This window comes from Geotrypetes seraphini, chromosome 9 (genome assembly GCF_902459505.1).
Source record: "Geotrypetes seraphini chromosome 9, aGeoSer1.1, whole genome shotgun sequence".
In the NCBI taxonomy this organism is placed as follows: Eukaryota; Metazoa; Chordata; class Amphibia; order Gymnophiona; family Dermophiidae; genus Geotrypetes; species Geotrypetes seraphini.
In genome coordinates, this window is record NC_047092.1 from 152,424,728 (window position 1) to 152,451,779 (window position 27,052).

Consider the following 27,052-nt stretch of genomic DNA (forward strand, 5'->3'; position numbering starts at 1 on the left):
AATGGTACAGTTTAGGGAGTGGAGAACTTATGTGTATGATAGGAGAGTGGGACTTGGGTGTGATTATATGTGATGATCTGATGGTGGCCAAACAAGTTGAAAAGGCGACAGCAAAAGCTAGAAGGTGCATAGGAAGAGGTATGGCCAGTAGGAAAAAGGAGGTATTGATGCCTCTGTATAACTCTGGTGAGACCTCATTTAGAATATTGTGTACAATTCTGGAGACCACACCTTCAAAAAAATATAAAAAGGACTGAAGCTGAGAACCATATTGTTGGCATTACAGACCCTGAAGAAATCCTTGGAACGCAAAACTGTCAGGGTGTTTTCAGACAATGCCACAGCAGGCAGGGAGGCACCAGAAGTGCTCTATTAAGACTGGAGGCCCAGTTATTGTTCCATTGGGTGGAGATCCTTCTGCTAGTGATCTCTGGGCTCAAGTAGAAGGAGTGGAGAATGTACAAGCCAACTATCTCAGCCGGCAGACTTTGGAACTGGGGAAGTGGGTGTTGTCCCAGACAGCCTTTTAATGCACTGTGCAGCATTGGGGACGACCAATGATCAATCTGATGTCTTTGGCAGTGAACAAGAAAGCAAACTGTTTCTTCAGCTGAAGATTTGAGTCTGTAAGACTGCACTAAACGCTTTAGTACAACCATGGCTGGAGAAAAAGCTTTTGTACGTGTTCCCCCCATGGCCCATGAAAGGCCGGGTTCTTCACAGAATAGCTCTCCACCTTGGATTAGTAATTCTGTTAGCTCCAAATTAGCCTCGTTGGCCTTTGTATGTGGATCTAGTACAGAGAGACAAAGGTCTCAAATTACCGATGCATCTGAATTAATTTTCACAGGGTCTGGTACCAATGGAAAATCTGGAATGCTTTGGTCTTACAGTATGGCTCTTAAGCACAGAGCTTTAGCCAAGAAATGGTATTTTGAGATGGTTATTGCCACTCTCCTTAGAGTTAGGAAGCCAGTGATGATCACAGCATATGGCAAGGCCTGGAAGATGTTTCAATTTTGGTGTGCTAAGGACAATGTGGAATCCTTCAGAGCTCGATTTTGGAAGTCTTGGCATTTCTGCAGACTGGGCTCAAGGAGGGTCTAGCGGTTAGATCCCTCAAAGTACAGGCTGCTGGCCTTTCATGGTTTAGAGCCCAAGTGGAAAAAGGTTTCACTGGCTTCTGATCCAGATATAGCCAGATTCTTGAAGGGGACACTCAGGTTGCATCCTCTGGTGAGAAAACCTTTTCCGTCACAGAATCTTAACATTGTTTTGCAGGGTCTCATTAAGGATCTGTGGACGATACGAAGCTATTCAGAGTAGTGAAGACACAGGGGGATTGCGAAGATCTGCAACGTGACATAATCAGGCTTGAGGAATGGGCATCAACATGGCAGATGAAGTTCAATGTGGATAAATGTAAAGCAATGCTTGTCGGTAACAAAAATCTCATGCACTAATACAGGATGTTTGGGGCGGTACTTGTAGAGACCTCCCAGGAAAGAGACTTGGGGGTTCTGATCAACAAGTCGATGAAGTCGTCCACACATGTGCGGTGGCAGCGAAAAGGATGAACAGAATGCTAGGAATGATAAAGAAGGGGATCACGAACAGATCGGAGAAGATTATCATGTCGCGGTACCGGACCATGGTGTGCCCTCACCTGGAGTACTGCATCCAGCACTGGTCGCTGTACATGAAGAAGGACACGGTACTACTCGAAAGGGTCCAGAGAAGAGCGACTAAGATGGTTAAGAGGCTGGAGGATTTGCCGTACAGCAAAAAATTAGAGAAACTGGGCCTCTCCTCCCTTGAACAGAGGAGATTGGGAGGGGACATGATCAAAACATTCAAGGTACTGAAGGGAATAGACTTAGTAGATAAGGACAGGTTGTTCACCCTCTCCAAGGTAGGGAGAATGAGAGAGCACTCTCTAAAATTGAAAGGGGATAGATTCTGTATGAACATAAGGAAGTAGTTCTTCCCCCAGAGAGTGGTAGAAAACTGGAACGCTCTTCCGGAGTCTGTCATAGAGGAAAACACCCTCCAGGGATTCAAGACGAAGTTAGACAAGTTCCTGCTGAACCAGAACGTATGCAGGTAGGGCTAGTCTCAGTTAGGACGCTGGCCTTTGACCAGAGGGCTACCACGTGAGCGGACTGCTGGGCATGATGGACCACTGGTCTGAACCAGCAGCGGCAATTCTTATGTACTTATGTAATTCTTATGCACTTTGAAAGATGTGACTCTGCTGGATTTTATGGTTAAGAGAGAAAAACCCCCAAGACAAAATATCCTTAAAAGACACCAAAATATAAGTTGGGTGTGCCCTAGGACATTGCAGGAAAGTTTACTCCCTAGACTCCACCAAAAATATATATAGACCTCAAATCTAAATTTGTAAGATAAGGAGCACCCTCAGCGTGAGTTTGAAAGCTTTAAAGAGCGATTCAAAGAGCAGCTGTAGTGCTTAGAATAGCAAAGCCAGCAAACACTGAGCAGAGATTACCACTCACTGCCAACCGCACACCATCATCAGGTGCTCCTGGGTGCTTTAAAGTGCAAGTCAAGTGCAAACAATGTGCCATAAATAAATATATATAAAAGTGGAAGACAAAAAGTTCACTGTCCTGCAATGTCCCGAATGCCTAACCCACTGACCTGAACAGAGAATGAAAAAAATCAGACACTTGTCCCTCCAGTTACTTAGCTGAATAAAGTTGCTGTAGTCAAATAGTAGCAAGGAGAGTCCAGCTTTTTTGGGATCAAAGTTAAGGTGCAGTCCTCTTTCAACACGGCAGTTTTCTAATTTCAATTATAATGTGTCACAAAAAAACATTTGCTCCATTCAGTGTGCCAGAGCTAAAAAGGTTTGAGAGACACTGGTTTACACCAACACCATGTAATTAATGTTTTGTCACTATTTAGGGTGCGTTGACTAATACAAGTGTTGAGCAAATTGGCCCAATAGTAACAGAATACAAATCTAACCAGGCATTAGGACATACAACAATGTTAGATGTAGTACTGACAGAGGCTGCACATTATATACACTGAAGCAAGGTAATTAAGGTCAGCTGGCTACACACAAATAATTATGCATTTAGTTGCTCAAATCCATATTTACTGACAGAGGGCAAGCAAGACTTATTGAATGGTGTTCTGGGAACATTATACCATGACACTGTCAGATTCCATTTATAGCAGTACGTGTTTTCTGGTCTTGCCTGATTTGAAGTTACTGCTTTCAGGTCCTCATCTGGGTCTACGCCTACCCTGTCAAAGGAAACAAGGACAGTCAATTGTCTAACATGTCAACATTTACTCTTTTAGCCAGGAATCTGCATAAAGTGGCTTCATATATGAGATTATGCAAGAGAGGTAGGAAATGAGGAAATACAGGGTGCCCCCCCAAAAACACTCCTTGATTTTAAAGGGTTACAAAATCAAAATTTATTGGAATATGTTTATAGATAAGATGACAGCAAATACAAGTCCCAAAAAGCACGGTTAGCAAGATCTTACACAATCGCTTGCACTTTCGCCCTTATAAGCTGCAATTGGTGCAGACGTTACAACCTTCAGACAATGACCTCGGACTACAAAACTTTCAGAAAAGAAATAAAAACCCTGCTATTTAAGAAATCCATGAAGACTAACTAACACCGTATGACACATTTCAATCCTCTGAAGCAACCCGCTCTACTCTGTATCACCTCTGGACATGTCCAGAACTCCTCTTCTGTAATCCGCCTTGAACCGCCAGGTAATGGCGGAATAAAAATCACTAATGTAATGTAATGCAATGTGACAAAATGACCAGGTGTTCCTCAAGTGGCCCCGAGATCACCGGACATTACTGTTTGTGACTTTTTCCTTTGGGGGTGCGTGCTTCCACCACCCGCAACTATGGATGATCTGCAGGAACGCATCACTGAAGCTATAAACGCGATCACACTGGATATGCTTCAGAGAGTCTGGTCCAAGGTCGATAATTGCATCGATGTTTGCCGAGTAACAGGTAGGGCGCACATCCAGGGGTCCTTTTACTAGACATTTTAGCACGGGCTAAAAATTAGCGCACGCTAAATGCTAACGTTGTGCTAACGCGTCCATTATATCCTACGAATGCGTTGGCGTACGTTAGCATTTAGCGCGCACTAAAATGGCTACCGCATCTTAATAAAAGGAATACTTTAAGCGTTGATGAAACTGTAGCCTCAAAGGTGAAAGAATATTCCAATAAATTTTGGTTTTGTAACCATTTAAAAGGAGAGTTTTTGTAGGCACCCCGTATAATTCAAAAGACATATGCTCTTAGAATGGAAGAGGGTCAAAATTCTAACCGCTTCCAGCTTTCCCCAAAAAATGCAGTTTTATTTGTTTATTAGGATTTATTTACCACCTTTTTGAAGGAACTCACTAAAGACGGTGTGTAGCAAGAATAAGTCAAACCAGGGGTGCCCACACTTTTTGGGCTTGCGAGCTACTTTAAAAATGACCAAGTCAAAATGATCTACCAACAATAAAATTTTTAAAAAACACAAAGCACACTGTACGCACAGAAAAAGTTACTTATTTATATTCCAGGGTTTTTTTCAAAGAGGTCAAGGCAGATGGCTCTATGCACTGTCACCTCAGTAACAACCATACAAAAATAGACAAATATACCCCCCTCCCTTTTTACTAAACCGTGACAGCAGTTTTTAGCGCAGGGAGCTGCGCTGAATGCCGAGCGCTGCTCTCCACGCTCATAGGCTCCCTGTGCTAAAAACCGCTATTGCGGTTTAGTAAAAGGAGGCCATAGAGCAAAATATAGACAGCAGATATAAATTCTCAAAACTGACACATTTTGATCACTAAATTGAAAATAAAATCATATTTCCTACCTTTGTTGTCTGGTGATTTCATGAGTCTCTGGTTGTACTTTCTTCTTCTGACTGTGCATCCAATCTTTCTTCCCTGCTTTCAGCCTGTATGCTTCCTCTCCTCCAGACCTCATTCCCTCCACCAACTTTTTCTTCCTCTCTCTTTGCCTCCCTTTCTTTTTTTCTCTCTTCTGCCCCCTTTCTTTCTTTCTTTCTTTCTTTCTGTTTCCCTTCTTTCCTTCTGTCTCCTTGCCTGCCTCCTTTCTTTCTTTCTCCCTGCCCTTCCCCAAGCCGCCGTCATCGGGGAACAAGCCCCAAAGCCACCGCTGCCCCAAGCTCTCCCTGCTTGCATTGGTCGACCAGCATTCCTCTCCCCGATGTCAATTCTGCCGTCGGAGAGGAAGTTCCGGGCCAGCCAGGCAGCGATTGACTGGCCTGTCGGGGAGAGGAAGGCTGATTGGCCCGGTAGATTGTGAAGGCAATGCGAGTCTATCACGGAGCCCGGGATGGGTTCCGCGATCGACTCACTTTGCCTTGCAATCTACCGGTTGATCGCGATCGACCTATTTGGCACCCTTGCAATAGACAATTACAGCAGTAAAAAGATTCAAATTACAATACAAAGTATGTCCTAGTGTGCTAGATTGCAATGTCAACACAATGGGGTCCTTTTGCTAGGGTGCGCTAGCTAAATGCTAAGGCACCCATAGAATATAATGAGCACCTTAGCATTTAGCATGCGCTAAATCGGTTAGCGTGCCTTAGTAAAAGTACCCCAATATGCGATAAAACATTTTAACAGACAGCATAGGATGTAAGCTTGGAACATACAGATAGATAAGATTAACAGGAGTAAGAAAATAAGAGGGGGCTAATTTAAAGAAAGTTACACATGAGGTCAGCATGGTGCTAGAGGTCTGCACAGGAACGGGGATCGCTGGAATCCCGCGGGTCCCGCGGTGGTCCCGTAGGAATCCCCCCTAACCCACGGGACTCCCACAGGGGACCCCCCTCTGGCCCACGGGACTCCCACGGGGACCCCCCCTAGCCAACGGGACTCCCACGGGGATGGAAGGCTTTGGAAGCACAGTTCGTCCATATAATATAATGGACACGTCAGCCTTAGTAAAAGAGGGGGTTTATAAGTTAATTACCTGAACAGAAAACAAAAAAAGGGTTCCACCAAAGAGATTCCACAAGGAAAACAGCAAAAGAAACTGTGGAATTGATGATCCTGTCAGAAGTAATTGCTGCTTTTTACGGGGACGGGCGGGGATGGAGGTAATTCCTTGCCGGGATGGGTGGGGACGGAGAGGATTCTGGCAGAGACGGGTGGGGACGGAGAGGATCCTGGCGGGGATGGGCGGTGATGGGTGGCATTTCTGTCCCTGTGCAACTCTCTACATGGTACTTGAAAATGATCTTAGATACAGTAAGATGGATAAGCATGTCCTGCTATAATGCACAGCCGGTTATTGCTCAACCATATTTCTAATCCCACATTCCGTCGGGTCTCTCTCCATTTTCCATGCCTTGTACTGGAATCAGGCCAGCAATTTAGGCAAGTGTTAAGAACAGAATGACACTTGACATGCCTATCACATCTCTAGCAGTATTCAAATCCAAGCTAAAAGGCCACTTTTTTCAGGCTGCTTTCAACTCAACTTCCAGTCACTGTAAAATGACCTACCGTATATACTCGAATATAAACCAATCCAAATATCAGCCGAGATATCCTTCTCCCCTAAAAAAGGGGGGAATAAAGGTTGACTTGAATATAAACCGAGGTTAGAAATTTGGGTTATCATGGTGAGCCAATCTATAGAGACTGCTCAACCTTCCTTCCCCATCAGCTAACTCATAAGTCATTAAACATAATAAAAAGATCTGTGATGCATATATTCCAAAGCTAACTTATTCAAAACAAGGCCTCTATATAGGAAAGCACAACAAAAAGCAGCTACAAACTTAAATAAATGTTGACAAAAAAATTAAACTTCAAGAAGCCATAAACTGTATGCAGTGCAACACCAGAGAAAGAGACAGAGAAACAGCACTCAACACATTGGAAAAGAAAAAGAAAGCAGTATAAATTTACTGTAAAACTGCATTTTCTGTTCATGAAATTAAAAATAACATTTTTTTTTCCTACCTTTGTTGTCTGGCCTTTTTATTCATGTTTATCCCGGTTTCTGCTGTCTTCTATCTTTTCTTAGTTTTCTTTCTTGTGTCTTTAGTCCATATGCCACTTCTCTCCTTCCTGTCTTCTTTACTTCCTCTCCTACATCCATATCTAAGGAGTCCTTTTATCAAGCCACGCTAGTGGGGTTAGCGCATCGGACATTTCATCACGCGCTAACCCCCGCGGCCGGCTAAAAAAGTAACGCCTGCTCAATGCAGGCGTTAGCGGTTAGCGCGGCAGGCGGTTTAACGTGCGGTATTAAGCGCGTTAAACCTTTACCGCAGCTTGATAAAAGGACCCCTAACTTTGACCTTTTCCTTTCAGTTTTTCTCCATTTATTTTTCTGCACCTCTCTCTGCTTCTGCTTAGAGCTTTCCATCTTTTTCATCCAGTTTGTTTGTTTGTTTTTTTTGCTATCTCTCTCCCTTCCAGCATCTTCTCTTTCTTTCCCCCTCTAGATTTTCACTTCTAACCAGCTGCTTCTCTCTTGCCTCCTCCATCCAGCATATCCTCTCCCCTCTTTCCTCTAACATCTCAATTCTCTCTCTCTCCACCTCTCTTCCCATCACTTTTAACCCTTTGCCTCTTCCAGCGCTCGGCTGCCATCAGCCCTGCCTTTGGCTCCAGTCCCGCTAAACTGGATGGTAATAATGAAGTCAGAAACTGTGGGTCCTTCCCTCCTGCCTACGTCGCTATAGGTTCTGCCGGTCTCGATCCCGCCTCTCAAAAACAGGAAGTAATTTCATAGGAGGGTGGGATCGAGACCAGAAGAGCCTATAGCGATATAGGCAAGAGGGAAGACCCTGTAGCTTCTGTCTTGATCATTGCCAGACGGTTTAGCGTAGGCTTACCAGATTTTCCTTCAAGAAAATCCGGACCCAAGGCCACGCCCCCAGGACTGCCCAGTTCTGCCTCTTTCCCACCCTGTTCCGTGCCCCAGCTCCGCCCCCAGATGACAGTCGCACATGCACAGACACGATGCAATTTCATCACGTGCACACACATAATAAGACGTAAGGACTAACTTCAAACAGTAGGGAAGAGAGGAGAGAACTACAATCGTGAGAGAAAGAGCACAATGAAAGAGAAAAAGACAATAGGTTAGGGTAAAAAGCGATAAAGTTTGATTTTGTCCTTAAGAGGACAGTTATTCTCCAAAAGCATCCTGGAACAAGAATGTTTTTAATTTTGATTTAAATTGATTTATTGCGGATTCACTGCGCAACTGATTGGGCAGCGAATTCCAAAGAGAAGGGGCAGTGACCACAAAATTATTAGAATGCAATGTGTTGATTGATTTTAATGATGGTATGACAAGAAGGTTCTGTGAACAAAGCGATTTTGAAGGACTGTAAGGAATTAAAAGTCTATTAATGAATTCTGGTTGATTATTTAAACGTGTTGTAAAAGTTAAGAGTAAGATTTTATAACTAATTCTATGTTCAACGGGTAACCAATGCACGCTGAACAAGAAAAAGGAAAAAGACCCCACGTAAAACAGACCAGAACAAGAAAGCAAGTTTGGAAGGGATTGTACACATCAGCCTTAGGACCAAAGAAATTTATTAAATATATTGCTACATTAAATCATGCCACATGTATAAATATAAAAGTCTGTTTTCTTTGCTGCTGGACCAAACATGATCCGTGTTTCGGCTTCAAATGAAAAGCCTTCCTCAGGGGTGAGAGTGCCAATCTAAAAACTAAATATATAAATCAATACATACATAAATCAAAACGATACATATTTAATTAAAAATATCAAAGTATGTATCATTTGAATTTAATTTAAACATATCTTATTGATTTATATATGTACTTTTTATATTGACACGTGTTTGGTCCAGCAGCAAAGAAAACGGAATCTATATTTATACATGTGATATGTTTCAATGCAGTGTTTTTCAACCTTTTTACACCCATGGACCGGCAGAAATAAAAGAAGATGGAAAGCTCTAAGCAGAAGCAGAGAGAGGTGGACTCGGCATTGGTCCGTGGACCGGCATCGGTCTGTGGACAGGCGGTTGAAGAACACTGGGATAAGTCATGGGCCAGACCCAGCCCATCTCTACCCAATCTCCACCCCAGACCCCGCACCCATAATAGTACTAATTGCACCTTGCACATCCCGTGCCTCATCTGGAAGACTTCTCTCTGACGTTGCAACGTCAGAGAGAAGGCTTCCGGTTCAGGCGCAGGATGCCTGTAGGAGCCACTGCCCGTGGCTTTGTGCACTGAATCAGTTAGGAAGAGGAAGCTGGCTCGAAGATAACGCCACATCAATAATTCCACAGAAGAGGAACTCTGACAGTCACCACAGGCCTCATCTAGGGCAGTCTCCTTGGAGCAGCCGATCAGGGTGGCGGCAGGAGTGCGGGCAGTATGTCGTAAAGAGGATTGCATGAGGGAGAACATCACAGAGGAGGAGATGTGGGCATCCAGAGACTATCAGCCAAGCCTCTTCCCTGGAGAGCTCTTTTCTCTGGGATCATCATCATTCCTCCAGAACTGACTTGCTCCACTTCATCACCGAAGCCGAAACCGTGGATTGTAGACATTGTTTTATTTCTCTTTTTTTCCAGTTTATGAATTATTCTTAATCTTATTCATTGTTTTTGTTTTGTTTTATTTCTACCATTTAAATTTCTCCAGAATTCTTTTGTACAACGATTCCTCCTTCTGCATCTATTCCTTTCTCTCCTCTACCTTCCAAAGTACTAAGTTTAATACAATCTTGTTAGAATGTTTATTTTCTTATTTTACCTCTATCTATCTCTACTTTTCACTTCTTTATTACTCTCTAGGTACTTTAGTTAGATTGTGAGCCTTCGGGACAGTTAGGGAATTTCTAAGTACCTTTCTTACTCATAATTTCAATGTATATTTTCTGTAAACCGCTTAGAACTTAACGGATGTAGCGGTATATAAGAAATAAATTACATTACATTACATCAATTGCATCGTGGACCGGCGGTTGAAGAACACTGTTTTGGGCCTGATGCACCCTGTGGACCGGCAGGAAATTTTTGTGGACCAGCACTGGCCCATGGACTGGTGGTTGAAGAACACTCTTTTAATGTATCATTATATTTAATAAATCTCATTGGGTTCTAAGGCTGATGTGTACAATCCCTTCACCACTTGCTTTCTTGTTCTAATTTCAAAGACCTAACATGTTTTGGCTAATTGCCTGCTTCGGGGTACATTATAGAATTAAAAACAGAAAATAAACAAAACAGTTACATATAACAAATATTAAAAAGTACATTGTGGTAAATACATAAATCTTTCAAAGATCATATCACCAACTACCCACTAACACACCAAAAATAATGTTCATCTTCATAAAGACTCTTTGCCAAGAAAAGACTTACATGGCAGGCTTCAAAACAAAACTCAATATAATTAAAAAAATTATATACCTAGGGGTGCACTAAGGTCACATTTTACCGCAACTTGATAATAGGACCTAGCTCATGATTTTTGTGGAAGTCAGAACATATAGAATATGTTCATAGCTTTTATGGCTTTTATACATTTTTAAAATTTATGTTTCATACACTTATCAAATCTGTCCTTTTGGCAATGGTTTAATCGAGAAAGTTCCAACACTTAGGGCTCCTTTTACTAAGCTGCGATAGCGATTTTAGTGCATGCTTAGCGTGTGCAGAATTGCTACGCGCGCTAGACGCTAATGGCAGCATTGAGCTGGCGTTAGTTCTAGCCGCGTAGCGCGGGTTTAGCGTGCGCTAAAAACGCTATCGCAGCTTAGTAAAAGCAGCCCTCAATATAAAATCCATGATTCCTTAATATCTGTGACTGTAACAGAACTGATAATAGTGTATGGTTTTTTAAAATATTATATAAAAACATGGAAGGGCAGAGAATAAGAAATGTATGCCTGCTATAACTCTTAACTTCACAAATCAGTGTCCCCTCAGGCACACATATTCCTATATTTTTTTATTAAAACTTTGATCTTTGAACTAGCTCAGGGAAATGAAAGAATAACTATTAATGGAACAGCCTTACTTTTTCCCCCTTTAACTGGGAGAAACTTCTGAAGATATTAACTTGTTGATTAGTTTAGAGCTGCTGCGTCTTCCCCATTTCATGAGAGATAGGAGTAGTTATGACTGTGATTGAAGATTTGCCCTCAGGCTGCCACAGACTTCTGAAAGTATTCATTTGTCTGCCAGACGAGACAAATGTTGGTTAAAGAAACTTGAGATATTAGAAGAGCATTCTGTGCAGTCCAGTAGCTCATTAAAAACAGGGCAAGAGGCTGCAGCGTAAACAAATGTTTGAACACCTTTCTGCCAATAGACTCAAAACGGACCTCCATGGATTGCCCCCCCCTCCATGGATTGCCCTCCCCATACAGAAGCAATTTATTTTCCAGACAGCTGGGATCATATCTGTACTGTGGAATAGCTACCTGGGACTGATTATGTGAGCTGGGTTTATAGTGTGTTTACCAGAGATGCAACTGAAGAAAGACCAATTTCTAGTGACACTTTTAAGATATGTAACTACAGACTGAAAATCTGAAGGCCAAGGTGCTTTGGACTTCACAGTGCGGAAAAAAATCCCTGTCAAATAATGCGCTCCCCCCTCCCCCCGTCTTTATGTATTATTCAGGTGAAACTAAATGCAGCACAAAATCTATTCAAAATGTATAACGAGATACTTACCTATGCAAAGCAATGTATTCTTTTGTTGTGGCGCCAAGCTGAAGCGCCTACCCTTACTATGTGGAGAAATGAATTGTTCACTTTGTTGAAATTTGAATATCTGGATGTCCGGCGGGGAGGTCCTGGTTCATGGAGGAAATTCAGGAGAACATGGGCTCCTGTCTGGGAGGGATTGTCCCATAGAGCTAGAAGTTCTCTATTGAACTTTTGACACTGGAGTGTGAGGGGCAGGGGGTTCGGGGGGTGGGGGAGGCTTGGTTTCTGTAGGTCTCCGTGAAGGAATAACACGATACACCTGACTGTTCCTGCTCATTTCTACTGTTTGCTGTTTGATGTTAGTATTGACTGTATTTTTAAAGCACAAAACTCAATAAATATGATGTTTAAAAAACCCCAACTGTGCAAAGCAATTAATTACTTAGGTTTGCAAGGGTAAATATTGTGTAGTTTTATTACGTTTTTAAACCCGCCCCCTTTTACAAAAACAGGAAAGTGGATTTTAGTGCAGGCGGGCGTGCTGAATGCTCTGTGCTGCTCCTGACACTCGTATATGAGTGTCGGGAGCAGCGCAGAGCATTGAGCGCGCTGGCCTGCGCTAAAAAACGTTTCCACAGTTTTGTAAAAGGGGGGGGGGAGGGGTTAGTGACAAAAGTTCCTAAGTTTCTAAATTTATTTGTAGCTGGCGGCAAGTAAATGAAATGAACATAAATAGTAGCTCCCCAGCCTTGACAAAGAATGAGCGAAACGCCTTGGTAAAAGCGACTCAAGATTCATTAGCTGAAAAGCTAAGTTATTAAATTATTAAACTAAATAATTAAAATGCACTGGAATGGATAAAACTTGTGAACAATAAGCACAATAGAATTAATAGCAAAAGGAGATATCAAATGAAATATTTAAGATATAAAAAGTAAAATAGATATGCAATATCGGGAAGCATGAGGAACTGAACCCCTGAGGAACTAGAGTGTGCTAGGGGGGAGTCTGATATCCCTTGGCAACACCATTATAAATACTGACAATCTATTACGGGTCTGAATGTTAAGTTTTGTCAGTACTTGTATTTGAGCCTTTGGTATTTCTGTTATTCCTGTTACCCTGTTGTACCTTTTCTAATAAGGGTGAGTACGTGGGAAACAATTGTGTGGTGAGCCAGAAGTGAGACACTGCTTGCATTTGCAATGGAAAAGACTTTTTGTCGAAACGCGGACCGTGTTGGGTCCTGTATCCCTAGCGGACTAGGTCCTTTAAGGCTCTTATGTGGATGATTTACTTTTATGTGGATGGAATTATTTTATGTGGATGATTTCAGTGGACCTTTGGAACTTTGACACTTTCAAATAAAGTCCATTTAGGAACATCGTCACTCCACAGAGTTTTTTTGGTTTTCTCTGGATTTTCTTCTTTGTGGATATTTGGGGGTCAATTCCTTTTGTTTTTTGCTTGTACCCTTTCTACTAAAAATGGTTACAAAAAAAAAATAATAAAATAAGTTGTTGCTCGCAGCGGTGAACAGCTAGAGGCATGGGGGAAGGGAAGGAGGAGTGCGCGCGTGGCAAGGGGAGGAGTGGGAAGAGACGGGGACGGAGAGGAGGAGGGGTGCCAGCGCCCCCACCAACATGGTACCCGGGGCGGACCCCCCCTACTCCCCCCCTTACTATGCCACTGTGTACCATCAGGTATGATACATGCCAGTGTCCATTCTTAGGAGTAGCCTTCACACTTTGGAACTCTCAATGCTATCTCTATTTCAGGAAGCGGATGAAGGCTTGACTTCTCTCCCATGCCTTTAGAGCCTACCAATTGTCGTATCCTAAGCATTGTCTTCCTACCAATTGTCTGGAATCCTGGTGAAATTGGTTAGCTAAGCAGGGTTTGAAAAAAAAGTTTAGATAATTTCCTAAAAGTCCATAAAGTCATTATGACGGGGTTGCGGATGCCCAGCTGATGCAGCATGCAGCCGGTGGGTCAGCCCTGTCGGAGGTGGCTGACTGCTGGGTCCTTCTTCTCTCCTCGGCCTGTTGCCTGCCTCTGTGGACTTCTTCTTCAGTCTCGGGCCGCTTGCCTTCGGCTGCTTCGAGACTTTTGCTTCTGTGATCTACTGCTCCTGGTCCTTACCTACTATGACGATTGAGCTGCCTAATGACTGATTTCAAACTACTCCCCATTATTTTTTCTTTTCTCCTTCCTATATTTGTTTTTGTTATTAATTATTATTTACTGTTTATTTATTTATATTTATTTTTTCCTTCTTTTAATTTGAACTTAATATTGTCAGCTTTTTTTTTTTTTTTTGCTCTACGTTCTCTTTATTACTCTCCAGGCACCTTAGCACAGATTGTGATCCCTATCTGGGACAGATAGGGAGTTTTTGAGTGCCGTACTTCCTCATGGTTTAGCTCCTTGTTGCATTCTTTTGTGCACCGCCATGAACCGAAAGGCATCTGCGCGGTACATAAATAAAGAATTATGTTATGTTATTAATGAGATAGCTTGGGGAAATCCACTACAAATTCCCAGGATAAGCAGAATACAATCTTTTTTTTACTCCTTAGGATCTTGCTGGGGCCTTGCGACCTGGGTTGGACACTGTTGAAAATAGGATCCTGGGCTTGATGAATTTCAGTGTGTCCCAGCATGGCAACTCTTATGTACGTATGAGAAGGCTTTTACAAAATAATGTGCTTTGTCATTTCCATGAACTACATCAGCATGAAAAGGCTTCATTTTCTCTTCTCTGTGTCTCGTAACGAGCTCATGGACTTCCAATGGTCTGCAGATCACAGGTTGGAACCTCGGTTCTAAAGCATTTATGCTACGCCGAACCCTTCCTATGCTATTGCCTATGCTGGCAATTGTCTCACGGCAAAACAGAAGACGGGAACACTGCAGGGCTCTACGACCTTGCTCCCCCTCCTGTTCTAGTACTCCAGTACCAACCTGAACTCAGGCTTTCTCCTTGCTTTAACCGCTGCGGATACTGTGCTCATCCCATCATTATTCTGAATCCCTGTTTATTTTGTATGATGGTAAAAGTGTCCCCTGCATTGTAGATAATGAACAATAGAGGGATGGAATGAAGGGTAGGTAAATGCTTAACAGACAAAATAGATAGCGGAGAGCCCTGCCTCCAGGTGTTTAAAAACTATTTAGTTTAGCCACAATATCTGGATCTGGGGTGACAGACATCATTCATCATAAGGAAATAAACAGTACAGCAGTTGTTTTTTCTAAGATGCATCTCAGTTTTTCTCTGCTCACTGTGTCACTGTTAATTCTGCTCTCGCTGAGATCATTTGGAAAGGTTGCCATTGGCATTCTATTGTTTTTTTTTTAATTCTCTGATAAATGTGGTTTGCTATTAGCCATCCTACCATTAACATCCCTTGAGCACAACTGTCTGATGAGGTTGTGCTTGGGTTCTGTTTATGAGAACACTTTTTTTTTGATGAGGCTATAAAGAACTATTCTGAAACAAACACACACACACAACCCCCCTCCACACACACACACAAAATAAACTAATAATCATACACGAGACACTTATTACTCAGCCACAATCATTTTTGTTACAGGTTAATATTTGCCTTTACAACAATTTACACATCATTTTTTAGTCAATTACAATAAAATGCTCATAGTACTCTGCCTCAGAAGCATTGCTTTGATGGTGAAGGGGGGCAGGTCTGGGGGTGGAGAGAAGGCTTTTTCTGCATTAATACAAGTAACCAATTAGCGCAGGGGTAGGGAACTCCGGTCCTCGAGAGCCGTATTCCAGTCGGGTTTTCAGGATTTCCCCAATGAATATGCATGAGATCTATTTGCATGCACTGCTTTCAAATCATATTCATTGGGGAAATCCTGAAAACCTGACTGGAATACGGCTCTCGAGGACTGGAGTTCCCTACCCCTGATATTAGTGCATAAGCCAGGGGTAGGCAATTCCGGTCCTTGAGAGCCAGAGCCAGGTCAGGATTTCAGGATCTCCACCATGAATATGTATGAGATGGATTTGCATGCATCGCCTCCTTGAGATGCAAATCTGTCTCATGCATATTTATTGTGGAGATCCTGAAAACCTGACTTGGCTCCGGCTCTCGAGGACCGGAATGGTCTACCCCTGGCATAAGCCTTTAGGCCATGATTCTTAGGGTTACCAGACGTCCGGATTTCCCTGAACATGTCCCCCTTTTGAGGACATGTACGGGGGTCCGGACGGCTTTTCAAAACCTGACACTTTGTCCGGGTCTAGGCGGAACTGGGCGGGTCTAGGGGTTCAGATTTTCAGCTGAGAAAATCTGGCAACCCTACGGATTCTATAAGTCCGCTTAAAGGGCCCCTTTTACATAGACGTAGTAGTGATGCGGCCACGGTATATACACCATTCAGTTCCTATGAGCTTTGGTGCATTTACCGTGGCGGCATCATGACTGCAGCTTTGTAAATTGGGCACAAAGTTAGGCACCTACATTGGCACACCTGGCTGATGTAGGCACCTAACTTAGTTGATTAATAGGCTAAATCAGCACCAATAATTGGCACGTAACACCTCATAATTGGCTTTAATTGGATGTTAGGTAATTTGGTAGGCACATAGTCCAAGGCACCTACCACAGAGTAGGTGTGGTTAGGAGGCAGATCAAGGGCATATTTTGAATGGAGGGACTTAGGCACCAGTTTTGGACGTAGGCACCAGGTATTTAGGCCAAGAAAATCCTGGCATAAATAGGGTGTGCCTACAGTTTGGTAGGGGAACAAACTGTGTCTCTGTCCCACAAGCTCTGTCCTTATCCCCACCCCATTCCCTTGAGCTCTGTCCCCATCCCCATGAGCTGATCCCATCCCCGCGAGCTTGGCCTCTGTTCCCATCTTGTCCCCACAAACTCTGTCCGATCCCATCCACACAAGTCTCAAATAGTTATGATTTATGTACAAAAAGAAACAATATTCTGTACAACTGTCACTTATAAATCAACAAAATACCTGTCTCTCCTGCCCTACCCCTCACAAATATCCCCTTCACCATTGAGAAAACTGAACAAGCCAAATTTCTACAGAATGCTACATAGAAAAATCATGCTAACAGAATACTGTATCTCAGTTACACATGACATGAATAGTGTTAGGGGGAGTGCAACTAGGGCAACTGTCTCCTGGCCAGAGAGAGCCCTAAGCCTGCTGGAAGCTGAAGAAGGCATAGCCTGGTAGTGGGCTTTGTGGTCCCCAGCTATATCTAACACCAGCTCTGGCAGGGTACAAATCTGATATATTCTAATCACAAAAAAGAAAATAATTTTTTTTCTACCTTTTGTTATCTGGTTATTTATTATTCAAATAATGTTGATCTCAAGTTCTTGTTTGTTTCCTTCTGTCTTCTCTTAAATCACTCGCCAGGGTCTCCTGCCCATTTGACATTTCTTTCTCCAAATTCATCATCCATCTTCTATCTCTGTGTATTTTTCCCCATGTTCAGCATCTCCCTTCTCTGTGTCTCCAAAACTTCCCTTTCTAGTATTTCCCTTGTGTCCATCTCCTTGCCTTCATCATCACCATTCTATGTCCACAACCCCTCCCCCCTGTGCCCAGCATCACTCCTCTGTATCCCTATGATCCCCCAAGTCCAGCATCTCCCTTCTGTGTTCCTATTCTCCCCAATGTCTAGCCATCTTCCCTCTGTGTTCATATACTCTTCCATGTCTGGCATTGCCCCCTGTGTATCCATTTACCACCCCTATGCAGTGTTCTCCTTTATGTACCTGTCCCTATGCTTCCATGTCCACCATCTTCCCTTTTTTTGTATATCTCTCTGTGTCCAGCTTCTCCCCTCTCTTACTCCCTTATACCAATGTGTCTCTCATCCATCTCTTTCCTCCCTCCCTTCACTGTGTTCAGTATTTCACCTCCTTTTCCTTCAGCATTTCTCTTTCCCTTCCCTTTTCTCTACTCCTCCCTGCACGTCCAGCATCTCTCTCCCTTTCATCCAGCTGCAGCCCCTCCATACATGGGTCTGGCACCTCTTTCCATTCCCACCAGCTCCAGTCACCCCCTGCAGATCCAGCCCCTTTGTCCCTTCCTATGGGGAAACTCGCTTTGATATATGAGTATTTTGGTTTATGAGCATGCTTCTGGAACGAACTATGCTCGTAAACCAAGGTACCACTGTACGTCCAAGTGCCAATAATAAAAACGGGTTTTGGACGTACTTCTAAATGACCTAGGCCTACATAGTGCTGCTGAATGACCAAAGCTAAATGGGGCATTTCGGGAGGAGTGTCGAGGGCGGGAATTGGGCAGGACGTTGGCCGGCTTAGACTTAGTCGTACAGCATGAATAACTGAAAGTTATACAGCCCACGATCGATGGAACTTGGACATTGTGACTTAGACCATGTAAAAAATGGTCTAAGTCACAAAAACCCACCTAAACTCACCAAGTAAGCACTGCAAACACATAACACAGACCCCCACACACTACCCCAGTGATCACCGACCCCCCCCTAAAAATATTAATCACACCTTTAAAATTCATCCTCCAGACCATCATTACCTGGCCGCCTGGCATAGGAAAGCCTAATCGTCCAGCACAGAGGCAGCTTAAGTCATCTTGGGGGTGGGTTAGGGACCAATAGAGAGGAGGACCCATGCCTATAAGCCCCTGCAATTACTGCATTGATAATGAAACATGTGCACTCCCCTATACACCCCCAAAACCCTTTTTTACTGGCATATAAGTGGCTCCTACAGCCACAAGGGCTATTGGGGTGGTAGATAAGTGGGTCTAGGGGATTCTGGAGGTGGTTTGGGGGCTCACCATGACCTATAAGGGAGCTGTAGTGAGGAGAAGACATGGCACCCTTTTTGTGAAGTTCACAGCAGTGCCCTGAAAGGTACCCCACTATTTAGGTGCCATGTCTGGATGTTCAGTCCATCACTTAGCAGACCCCTCCCACGTCCAACAGGACTTATTCTAGGCGTTTTGGACTTGGACGGAAAGTTGAACGGAAATGTGGTATAAGGATGGACGATTTAGCGACTTGGACAATCAGATCGGCAGGACGTATAATTAGATGATTTTCAAAAGTAAAAAAAAGTTGGATATCTCTTTCAAAAATGTGTCTTCGGCTCTTTTTAACTTTGGACGACTTGCTAGATGGACGTAAAACGGACTTAGATGTCCCTTTCGATTATGCCCCTCCACATATAGAATTGGGTCCTTACTGCCTACAAAAGAGGTATCAGTAAGTGCTCAAAATTATAAGTGGTTGCAGTTGAAGAAAGCCATTCAGAAAGGGTTCCCTGATTGGCAAAATCTAAAAAATTATTATAGTTTGCAGGGTCCTTTCCTTCCAGATAGATTTTATAGGACATCAGGCTGCTAGGTAGTATAAATTAATATCTGATTGAATAAAAAAACCAAAAAATGGTCTTCGTGACATCTGGAGCATTGCGATAAAGCAGTATATTTCTGCATCTCGATAGCCACAAATTTGGACTTGGAGGATGAAATGTACAGCGTCAGCATCTATAAGACAAGCATGTTTTTTTTTCTGTTACACAGATCTTTTTGGACCCCTGTTAGGTTACACAAGTTAGACAGTTCTACATCTAATAGACGCTGGCACTGTCATTTAGACATTGGGACACTGGATCATCTGTTGCTCTATTGTCCTTTGATACTTAACTTTTGGAGGTCAATATGGGGTAGGATTAACAACATATTGGAGTCCTCAGTTCCACTGATATATGAGTCGGTCATATGTGGAACATTGTTACATGTTAAGCCCCCTATGGATCAATATAAATGCCGACTTTTCTTTATGATGACCAGGATTGCCACATTTTTATGTATTGCACTATGGAAGTTTGGAAAATCAATAAAAAAATTTTTTTTTAAAGTGCTTATACAGTAACAGCCACATCCTAATGAGAAAATTAATGCATGGCCATTATTGTAGAAATAGAAAAATTAGTTCTTTTCCGGCACTGCTAAAAGTGGCGTTAGCTTATGGAAAAGACCTGTGGAGGGAACAGCGCAGACTCATTATACTCATAGTACTGCTTAGTAAAAGGGCCTCAAAGTGTTTAAAAATGTTCAAAAAAAATACTGTTCCTAGTATGTTTATCTGTCTATGATCCAGCAAAAAAACCCGGAAAAGTGAAAAATCAATAATGTTATAGCAAACACTTTCACTAGAAATATGAATAGGATGTCATGAAAAGTTAGTGCTGCTATAGTTCCAATTAAGGGAGTTTCAAATCGCTGGAGGAAAAAGCCTCAGATAGGAACCCTTCCACCACCACAATGGTGGTCCAAGGTGGTCGGGCGAACACCTCACTGGCAAAAAACCTCCAGACCAGCTCCCGACAATAGTGAACTTAAAGCAGGACTATGGTATAAAGATAGAGGAAAATTTCCATAGGTTGATCGGTATTGATAAGTGGAAATTTTCCTCTATCTTTATACCATAGTCCTGCTTTAAGTTCACTATTGTCGGGAGCTGGTCTGGAGGTTTTTTGCCAGTGAGGTGTTCGCCCGACCACCTTGGACCACCATTGTGGTGGTGGAAGGGTTCCTATCTGAGGCTTTTTCCTCCAGCGATTTGAAACTCCCTTAATTGGAACTATAGCAGCACTAACTTTTCATGACATCCTATTCATATTTCTAGTGAAAGTGTTTGCTATAATATCTGTCTATGATCAACATTAATAAATAAGTCCAAATATAATGGAGTTCAACAACTGCCAGTTCCCACATCACACAGCTTTTATGAATTCTAAGCCTATCTAAGGCCAAAACATGAGGCTCTGCCTCAAAGCAAAAAAGCAGGCATTATATAATTTTTCTCTCTAATGATTTATGTCCTGGTTTTTAAAGATGAATCCGGACCAAAGCCTGTAAGTGGATTTGTGAATGTGTTTGCATGAGTGAATCTGTAGTTTGAGGCGATCCATCACCACCTTAGTGCAGTCAGCACAAAATTATGAACAGGAAATACCAAAACCAGAAACAAAATAAAATGTGGAGATCACTTCATATACCCCTTATGATTCATTATAATTGAAATGTAACACTCCCCCGCAAATCCTGAACAAATCATGGATATGATAGCTATTATTTTTCTGCACAATTTAATCTATGGTCTGTTATTTTAATGAGATTATAAATTGTCCTGTATGCCTCTAATCCCTGATATCAATCTGTGAGATATAAAAATAATGACCTGTCTTTAGTGTAATTTTTTTAAAGACTTTAAACTGGAGTGGGGGTAGTTATTAAGGTGCACAATGGCCATAGAGCTTGTTACTTGACATTTAACATGCATTAAGGGGCAAATAACATGCATCATATTAGTATAAAATGTTAAGTTACCGTAGGACAAATGGTGCCAAGTACACAGAACTTGCTGACATGTTTCGCCTCCCCGGCTGTATCAAGGCTGTCCCCTTACAGTATTGTACTCCACCATCAAGCTGAGGAGGCGAAACATGTCGGCAAGTCCTGAGCCGATAGAACTTCAACATAAAAAAGATAAGTGCCTAATCTTTGGGCTAAAAATGTAAAAGTTTTTAAGTATAATAAAAAGGAAAAGTATTTATATAAATACTAGTATTTTAGCCCGTTACATTAACGGGTGCTAGAATATATGTCTGTCTGTCTGTCTGTCTTTATTTCTGTCTCTCTCTCCCTCCCGCTGTCTTTCTTTCTGTCTTTCTCTGTCCCTGGCCCCCTCTGTCTGTCTGTCTGTCTTTCTGTGTATCTCCCTGCCCCTGCCATAATAGGTGCCTAACATTAGGCGCTGGTTACAGAATTTGGGCCCTAATCTGCCCTAGGTACATTAGACAGATTGTGAGCCTGCCAGGACAGACAGGGAAAAACGCTTCAGTACCTGAATAAATTCATGTAAACTGTTCTGAGCTCCCCTGGGAGGGGCTGAATCTGCCATAACTGCTAGTTACTGTAGCCATGGTTTCGGTGTCAGGTCAAAAGCGCGCCGGGACAAAAGCGCGCCCAGACAATTGAGCGCAGCGCGGAGGCGCGCGCCGCTCTAAATTACTGTTTATAAGGCTCTGACGGGGGGGCGTGGGGGGAACCCCCCCACTTTACTTAATAGACATCGCGCCACGTTGGGGGGCGTTGTGGGGGGTGTGGGGGGTTGTAACCCCCCACATTTTACTGAAAACTTAACTTTTCCCCTGTTTTTAGGGAAAAAGTTCAGTTTACGGTAAAATGTGGAGGGTTACAACCCCCCAAAACGCCGGCGCAATGTCTATTAAGTAAACTGGGGGGGGGGGTTCCCCAACAAAACCCCCGTCGGAGCCCCTAAAAACTGTAATTTTGTGCAGCGCACGCCTCCGCGCTGCGCTCAATTGTCGGCGCGCGCTTTTGTCTTTCGCGCCGTTGTCTATGAACCCATGGTTTCTGAGGGTAAGCACAGGACAAATAAGAAAGCAAAATTACCAACAGTATCTGAAGAGCAAAAAAAAAAAATCTGTTTGTTGGTCATGTCAAAAAACATGGCTGCTTTATGGTTTTCTTTTCCAGTAATAATATTGGACTATGCTTGTCAAATCTTATTTACCAATGATAGATCTCGTTTATTTTGGGGTATCTTGGACAGGCCTTTTCACTATTGATCCTGTGTTTGGTTCCACATGGGAGCTATCAAATTAGATTTCTCCAGCTCAGTCTTAGACAGTAATCTTACTGTGCTCTTTAGTGGTCACGGTTGAGAAAATGTGTGATCTTCCTAGCTTAGCACTCAACATTCTTCATTTTTCCCCCTCTAAATGTGGCTTTAAATCATGAACAGATCTAACTCTAGATATGTCAATCTATGACAGCTTCTGTATTGATTTATTAGTCAATTGGAAATCATAATTGTATATAGTATGTTTAGAACTTATCACTTGCTTATTCATCCTCTCCCCCAGGTGCCAGCCAGCAACTTGATGAGTTTCCATTTCTGCCATTTTGTGTGTGTTTGTGTGTATTTTAATGTGGTTAACCATAGTGCACAGCAACTAATTTAGAAAAAACGCATTTGCAAAATTCCTATTTGTAACGTCTGTATTGCAGCACCCACAGACAGCCACAGGAAACTCCGTTACTTCATGGAGAGCCAACAGTATTGCAAAAAGAATAATTACAAACCCAGTTAAAATCAATAGTTCTCCAAACTGACATGGGCACCCCCAGCCAGTCAGGTTTTCAGGATAGTCACAATGAATATTCATGTCAGAAATCTGCATCCACTGTACACAGATTGCCAAACCGGTGGCTAAGGGTCCCTCAAGGACAAGTTGGAGAATCACAGTGTTATACCTTCCTTACTGGTTTGCCAGTAAGATATTTTAAGTTCACATAGAATATTTAATACCTCAAATGTATTTTTGCTAACAAATTACTGCATATACTTAAATATAAACTGATCCGATTATAAACCGAGGTAACCTTTTTCCTCCCCTGAAAGGGGGAAAAAGTTAACTTGAATATAAACCGGGGGTGGGGGGGGGGGAATTATACTCAATTGCCCTGCCTTGCACCAGCCCTCCTTCCCTCCCTCCCTCCCTCCTCCTTCCTTCATTCCTTCCTTTCCTCTTTCCTTTCCTTCCTACCCAGCTATGCATCCAGCCTCCGATGCCTACTGCAAGCCTTCCTTCTTTTAATTATTGTAAACCTCATAGAACTTCACGGTCCTGCGGTATATAAACAGTTATATTATTATTATTATTCCTTAAGCCCTGGTGGTCCAACAGTGAGATGAGACAGGAGCGATCCTTCCCGCATCCTGTCCTGGCCAATTGTTAACCACCCCACCTCCTGGACCCCTCTACAACATACCTTTTGAATCCTAGTGGTCTTGCAGTGAAGTGGGACAGGAGCGATTTTTTTTTTTGCTCTTGCCCCATGTGGAACCACGATCAGAAATGGCTGTCCAAGTTTCTGTGGCAGTCTCACATGTTCTGTTCTCATGGTCTCACGAGACTGTCCCAGGAACTTACACAGCCATTTTTGATCGTGGCTCAGCACGGGGCAGGAGCGAAGAAAAATTGCTCCTGCTCTGCTTCACTGCTAAACCACCAGGGTTCAAAAGGTATGTTGTAGAGGGGTCTGGGAAGTGGGAGGGAAGCAGTGTGGTTAACAATTTGTTGGGACAGGATGTGGGAAGGATCGCTCCTGTTCCAGCTCACTGCTGGACCACCAGGGCTTAAGGCAGGCCCGCAGGAGGCCTGAAATGGGTCCGGCAGGTGGGAAGGAAGTGGAGTGGTTAACAGCTGGCTGGGACAGGACAGTAGCAAGAATCGCTCCTGTCCCAGCTCATTGTTGGATACAAGGGCTTAAGGCAGGCCCGCGGAAGGCCTGCAATGGGTCTGGATGGGGGGTGGAGAAGCACGCAGACTGTACATAAACCAAGACTCCTATTTTGGGGCCCAAAAATCTTGGTTTATATTCGAGTATATAGAATACCCAAAATGGTAATATAGCTGTTCTCAAACATGTCCTGGGGTACTGTCTGGCTAGTTGGGTTTTCAGATTATTCCCCATAAACAGGCATAAGATAGATTTCCATACAATGAAGGCAGTGCATGCAAGTCTCTCATGCATAGCCAGGCAGTTTTTGACAACTGGGCTGAGAACCATGGTTTTAATGCCAAAATTGTATTTCACTGACAGAAAATCTAAATTTTATAAACAATTCAATTTAATTTGATGTTGATGGAAAAATCCAGCAATGCCCTATACAAATTGTTCCATTTTGTAAACCTTATGTTTGTCATAATTAAAAAAACATTTTTCCAATGTTAAATCTTGCTGATCCTATATTAAGATTTACCAGTGTGGATTGTGCTTTCAATTATTAAAATCTTTTGTAGAAAGATTTTCCTTAATGCTTAAGGAAGATTTTAGTCCCCTTGAAAGCTCAGATTGCTAAGTAATTGTTAGCCTTGGCAAGTCAACCCATGCAACGTGGCTTGGATCCAGAAATCAGCATAATAGTTATAAACACAAAGACTTTGTTCTAGTAATTCAATATCCTTCTACAAATTCTGCAGTCCAGATTATATGAACGTATCAACCAACATCTCACAAACCACATGCAGCTTATTCAAGGTGAAAATGTGATTCTCTGAACCCTCCGTGAAGGCAACATCATAAGTCCACTTGGGCCAGAGGAACAAGTTAGTGGCATCATTAGACCAAAGAGAGGTGATGCTTTAGTACATCCTACGTTAGGTCATTTTTCCTGTGTTAAGCACTCACTAGTGCCTAACTAACATAGCTTAATAAAAGGGTCCCCCTATTCCTTAATCCACACCCCCTACTGTTATTTCCCTTTTGCAAGCAGCATGGAGGGAAAGAGGCAACCCCTTAAAGATGCATATCTTCTGAGTATTCCGAATATTCATGACTGGGGATGCTGCCACTAAGATCTGCAAATGAAGCTACTTAGGCCCAGATGCACTACAGCCAGTGATTGCCGCTAAACCTTTTTTAACAGCTTTAGTGACGATCGCATTTGCCAACCCAATGCAGAAAACAGCTCACCAAAGTAGGATTAACCAATAGGCCAAGTAGGCACGTGCCTAGGGCCCAAAATGGTCAGGGGGGCCTGATGAAGGAGGGCATCAACATTGTTTTTTCCAAATGGCAATGCGGGCCCAACCCCTATTGGCAACGCGGCCCCCCCCCCATCGACGGAAAGTAAGACAAGCAAGCAACGCGGGTAAGAAAGGCAACGGGAACTGTAATTGTGCAAGCGGTGCTGCTTGCCCAAAGCTTCCTTCTGACGCAGCTTCCTGTTTCCGCCTGGGTGCATGGTGGGGTGGGCAGGGGGCCCAGTGTACTTGTGTGCCTAGGGGCCCTCGACGAATTAATTCTGCCCTGGGCTCACCACCTGATTTTCTGCACGATTGTTCATTCCCCGATCCAACCATGCATAAGCTGATTAATATTAAAATGCCATGTAAACTAGTAGAACGATTGATCCGCTGCTCCTTGTGACCCTGGGCAAGTCACTCAGTCCTCCATAGCCCCAGGTACGTTAGATAGATTGTGAGCCCACTGGGACAGAGGGAAAATGCTTGAGTACCTGATAGTAAAAACTGTTTAGATAACCTTGATAGGCAGTATATAAACACCTAATAAAAACTTGAAAACTTGAAACTCTAACATGGTTTCCTGATGCACTAAACAAGTGATCGCTTTTAGAGATTTTTAACCTTTTTTCTTAATGGGCACAGATGCTGTGCATATTACACATGCACAATATCTGCCCCATTAGAAAAAAAAGCACCCCCCCACCAATGATGGTCCTCCCCAATGAACCAGCACCAGGAACCGAACACCCCCCCCAACCCCCGCTAGTGAAAACGGCAGGAGGAATGCCCACTTCCTCCTGCCATGATGACTCCAACTCCCCAGCACAAGAAAAAGTGGCAAATGGGATGCCCACTCACTCCTCCTCCCCCAGCAGTGGAGGGATACCCACTCACTCCTCCTCCCCCAGGAGGAGGGATACCCATCTCCTCCTGCCACCAAAGGCCCACTCTCGTGCCAGGGTGCCCCCCAACCCTCCCCCTTTCTTCCCTGAAAAAAAGACAGGAGGAATGCCCACTCCCTCCTGCGACCAGAGGCCTCCCAAAACACCCCCCCACCCTCTGAACCTCCCCATACCTTTTAGAGAAGTTGGAGCAGGCGGGAAGCTCAGTCAGTCCCACTTGTAGGCCCATCAGATCAAAATGGCAGGTCTTTCCCTTCCCGGTGCATCATGTGAAGCACAGGCAGGGGCCTAAGGCGCTGATTGGCTCAGATGCCTAAAGCCCTTCCCCAGGATACAAGAGGGAGGAGTCTATGGCCCTGATTGGGGATACTCCAAGGGGAGGGGCCTTAGGTGTTTGAGCCAATCAGGCCTTAGGCCCCTTCCCGTGCATCACATGACACACCGGGAAGGGAAAGACCCGCCATTTTGATTTCGTGGACCTATGAGTGGGACGGGAAGGGCCGTCATCATTGGGGGGGGGGGGCTTTTATTTAATGGGGCAGATATCCAGCATCTGTGCCCATTAATAAAAAAGAAAGAAAGAAAAAAAAGGTTTCCTGCCCCAATCAGCGTGACAGGAGATGTTCCCCTACCTCTCAGCTGTTTGGGCTTCTTCTGCTGGCTCTGCGCATGTGTGAGGGTCGCTCTCACAGCGATCCATCGGATAAGAGAATCAGGGATTACGGCAAACATCCACATGAATCATTTGCATGCAAACTTTTTAGTGCATCAATGGCTCTTTCTGAATCGGCCAAAAAATCGG

The 27,052-nt window shown here is 43.4% G+C and overlaps 1 protein-coding gene across 4 annotated transcripts in view; it reads right to left on the bottom strand.

Moving 5' to 3' along the window:
* SLC9A9 (solute carrier family 9 member A9) overlaps positions 1–27,052 on the bottom strand; it is a 463,721-nt gene that overhangs the window by 97,006 nt on the left and 339,663 nt on the right. For all 4 annotated transcript variants that reach the window (XM_033958486.1, XM_033958485.1, XM_033958487.1 and 1 more), the window contains exon 13: positions 3,231–3,279. In XM_033958486.1, the coding sequence (XP_033814377.1) occupies positions 3,231–3,279 (49 nt within the window). The remainder of the gene's footprint in view (positions 1–3,230; positions 3,280–27,052) is intronic.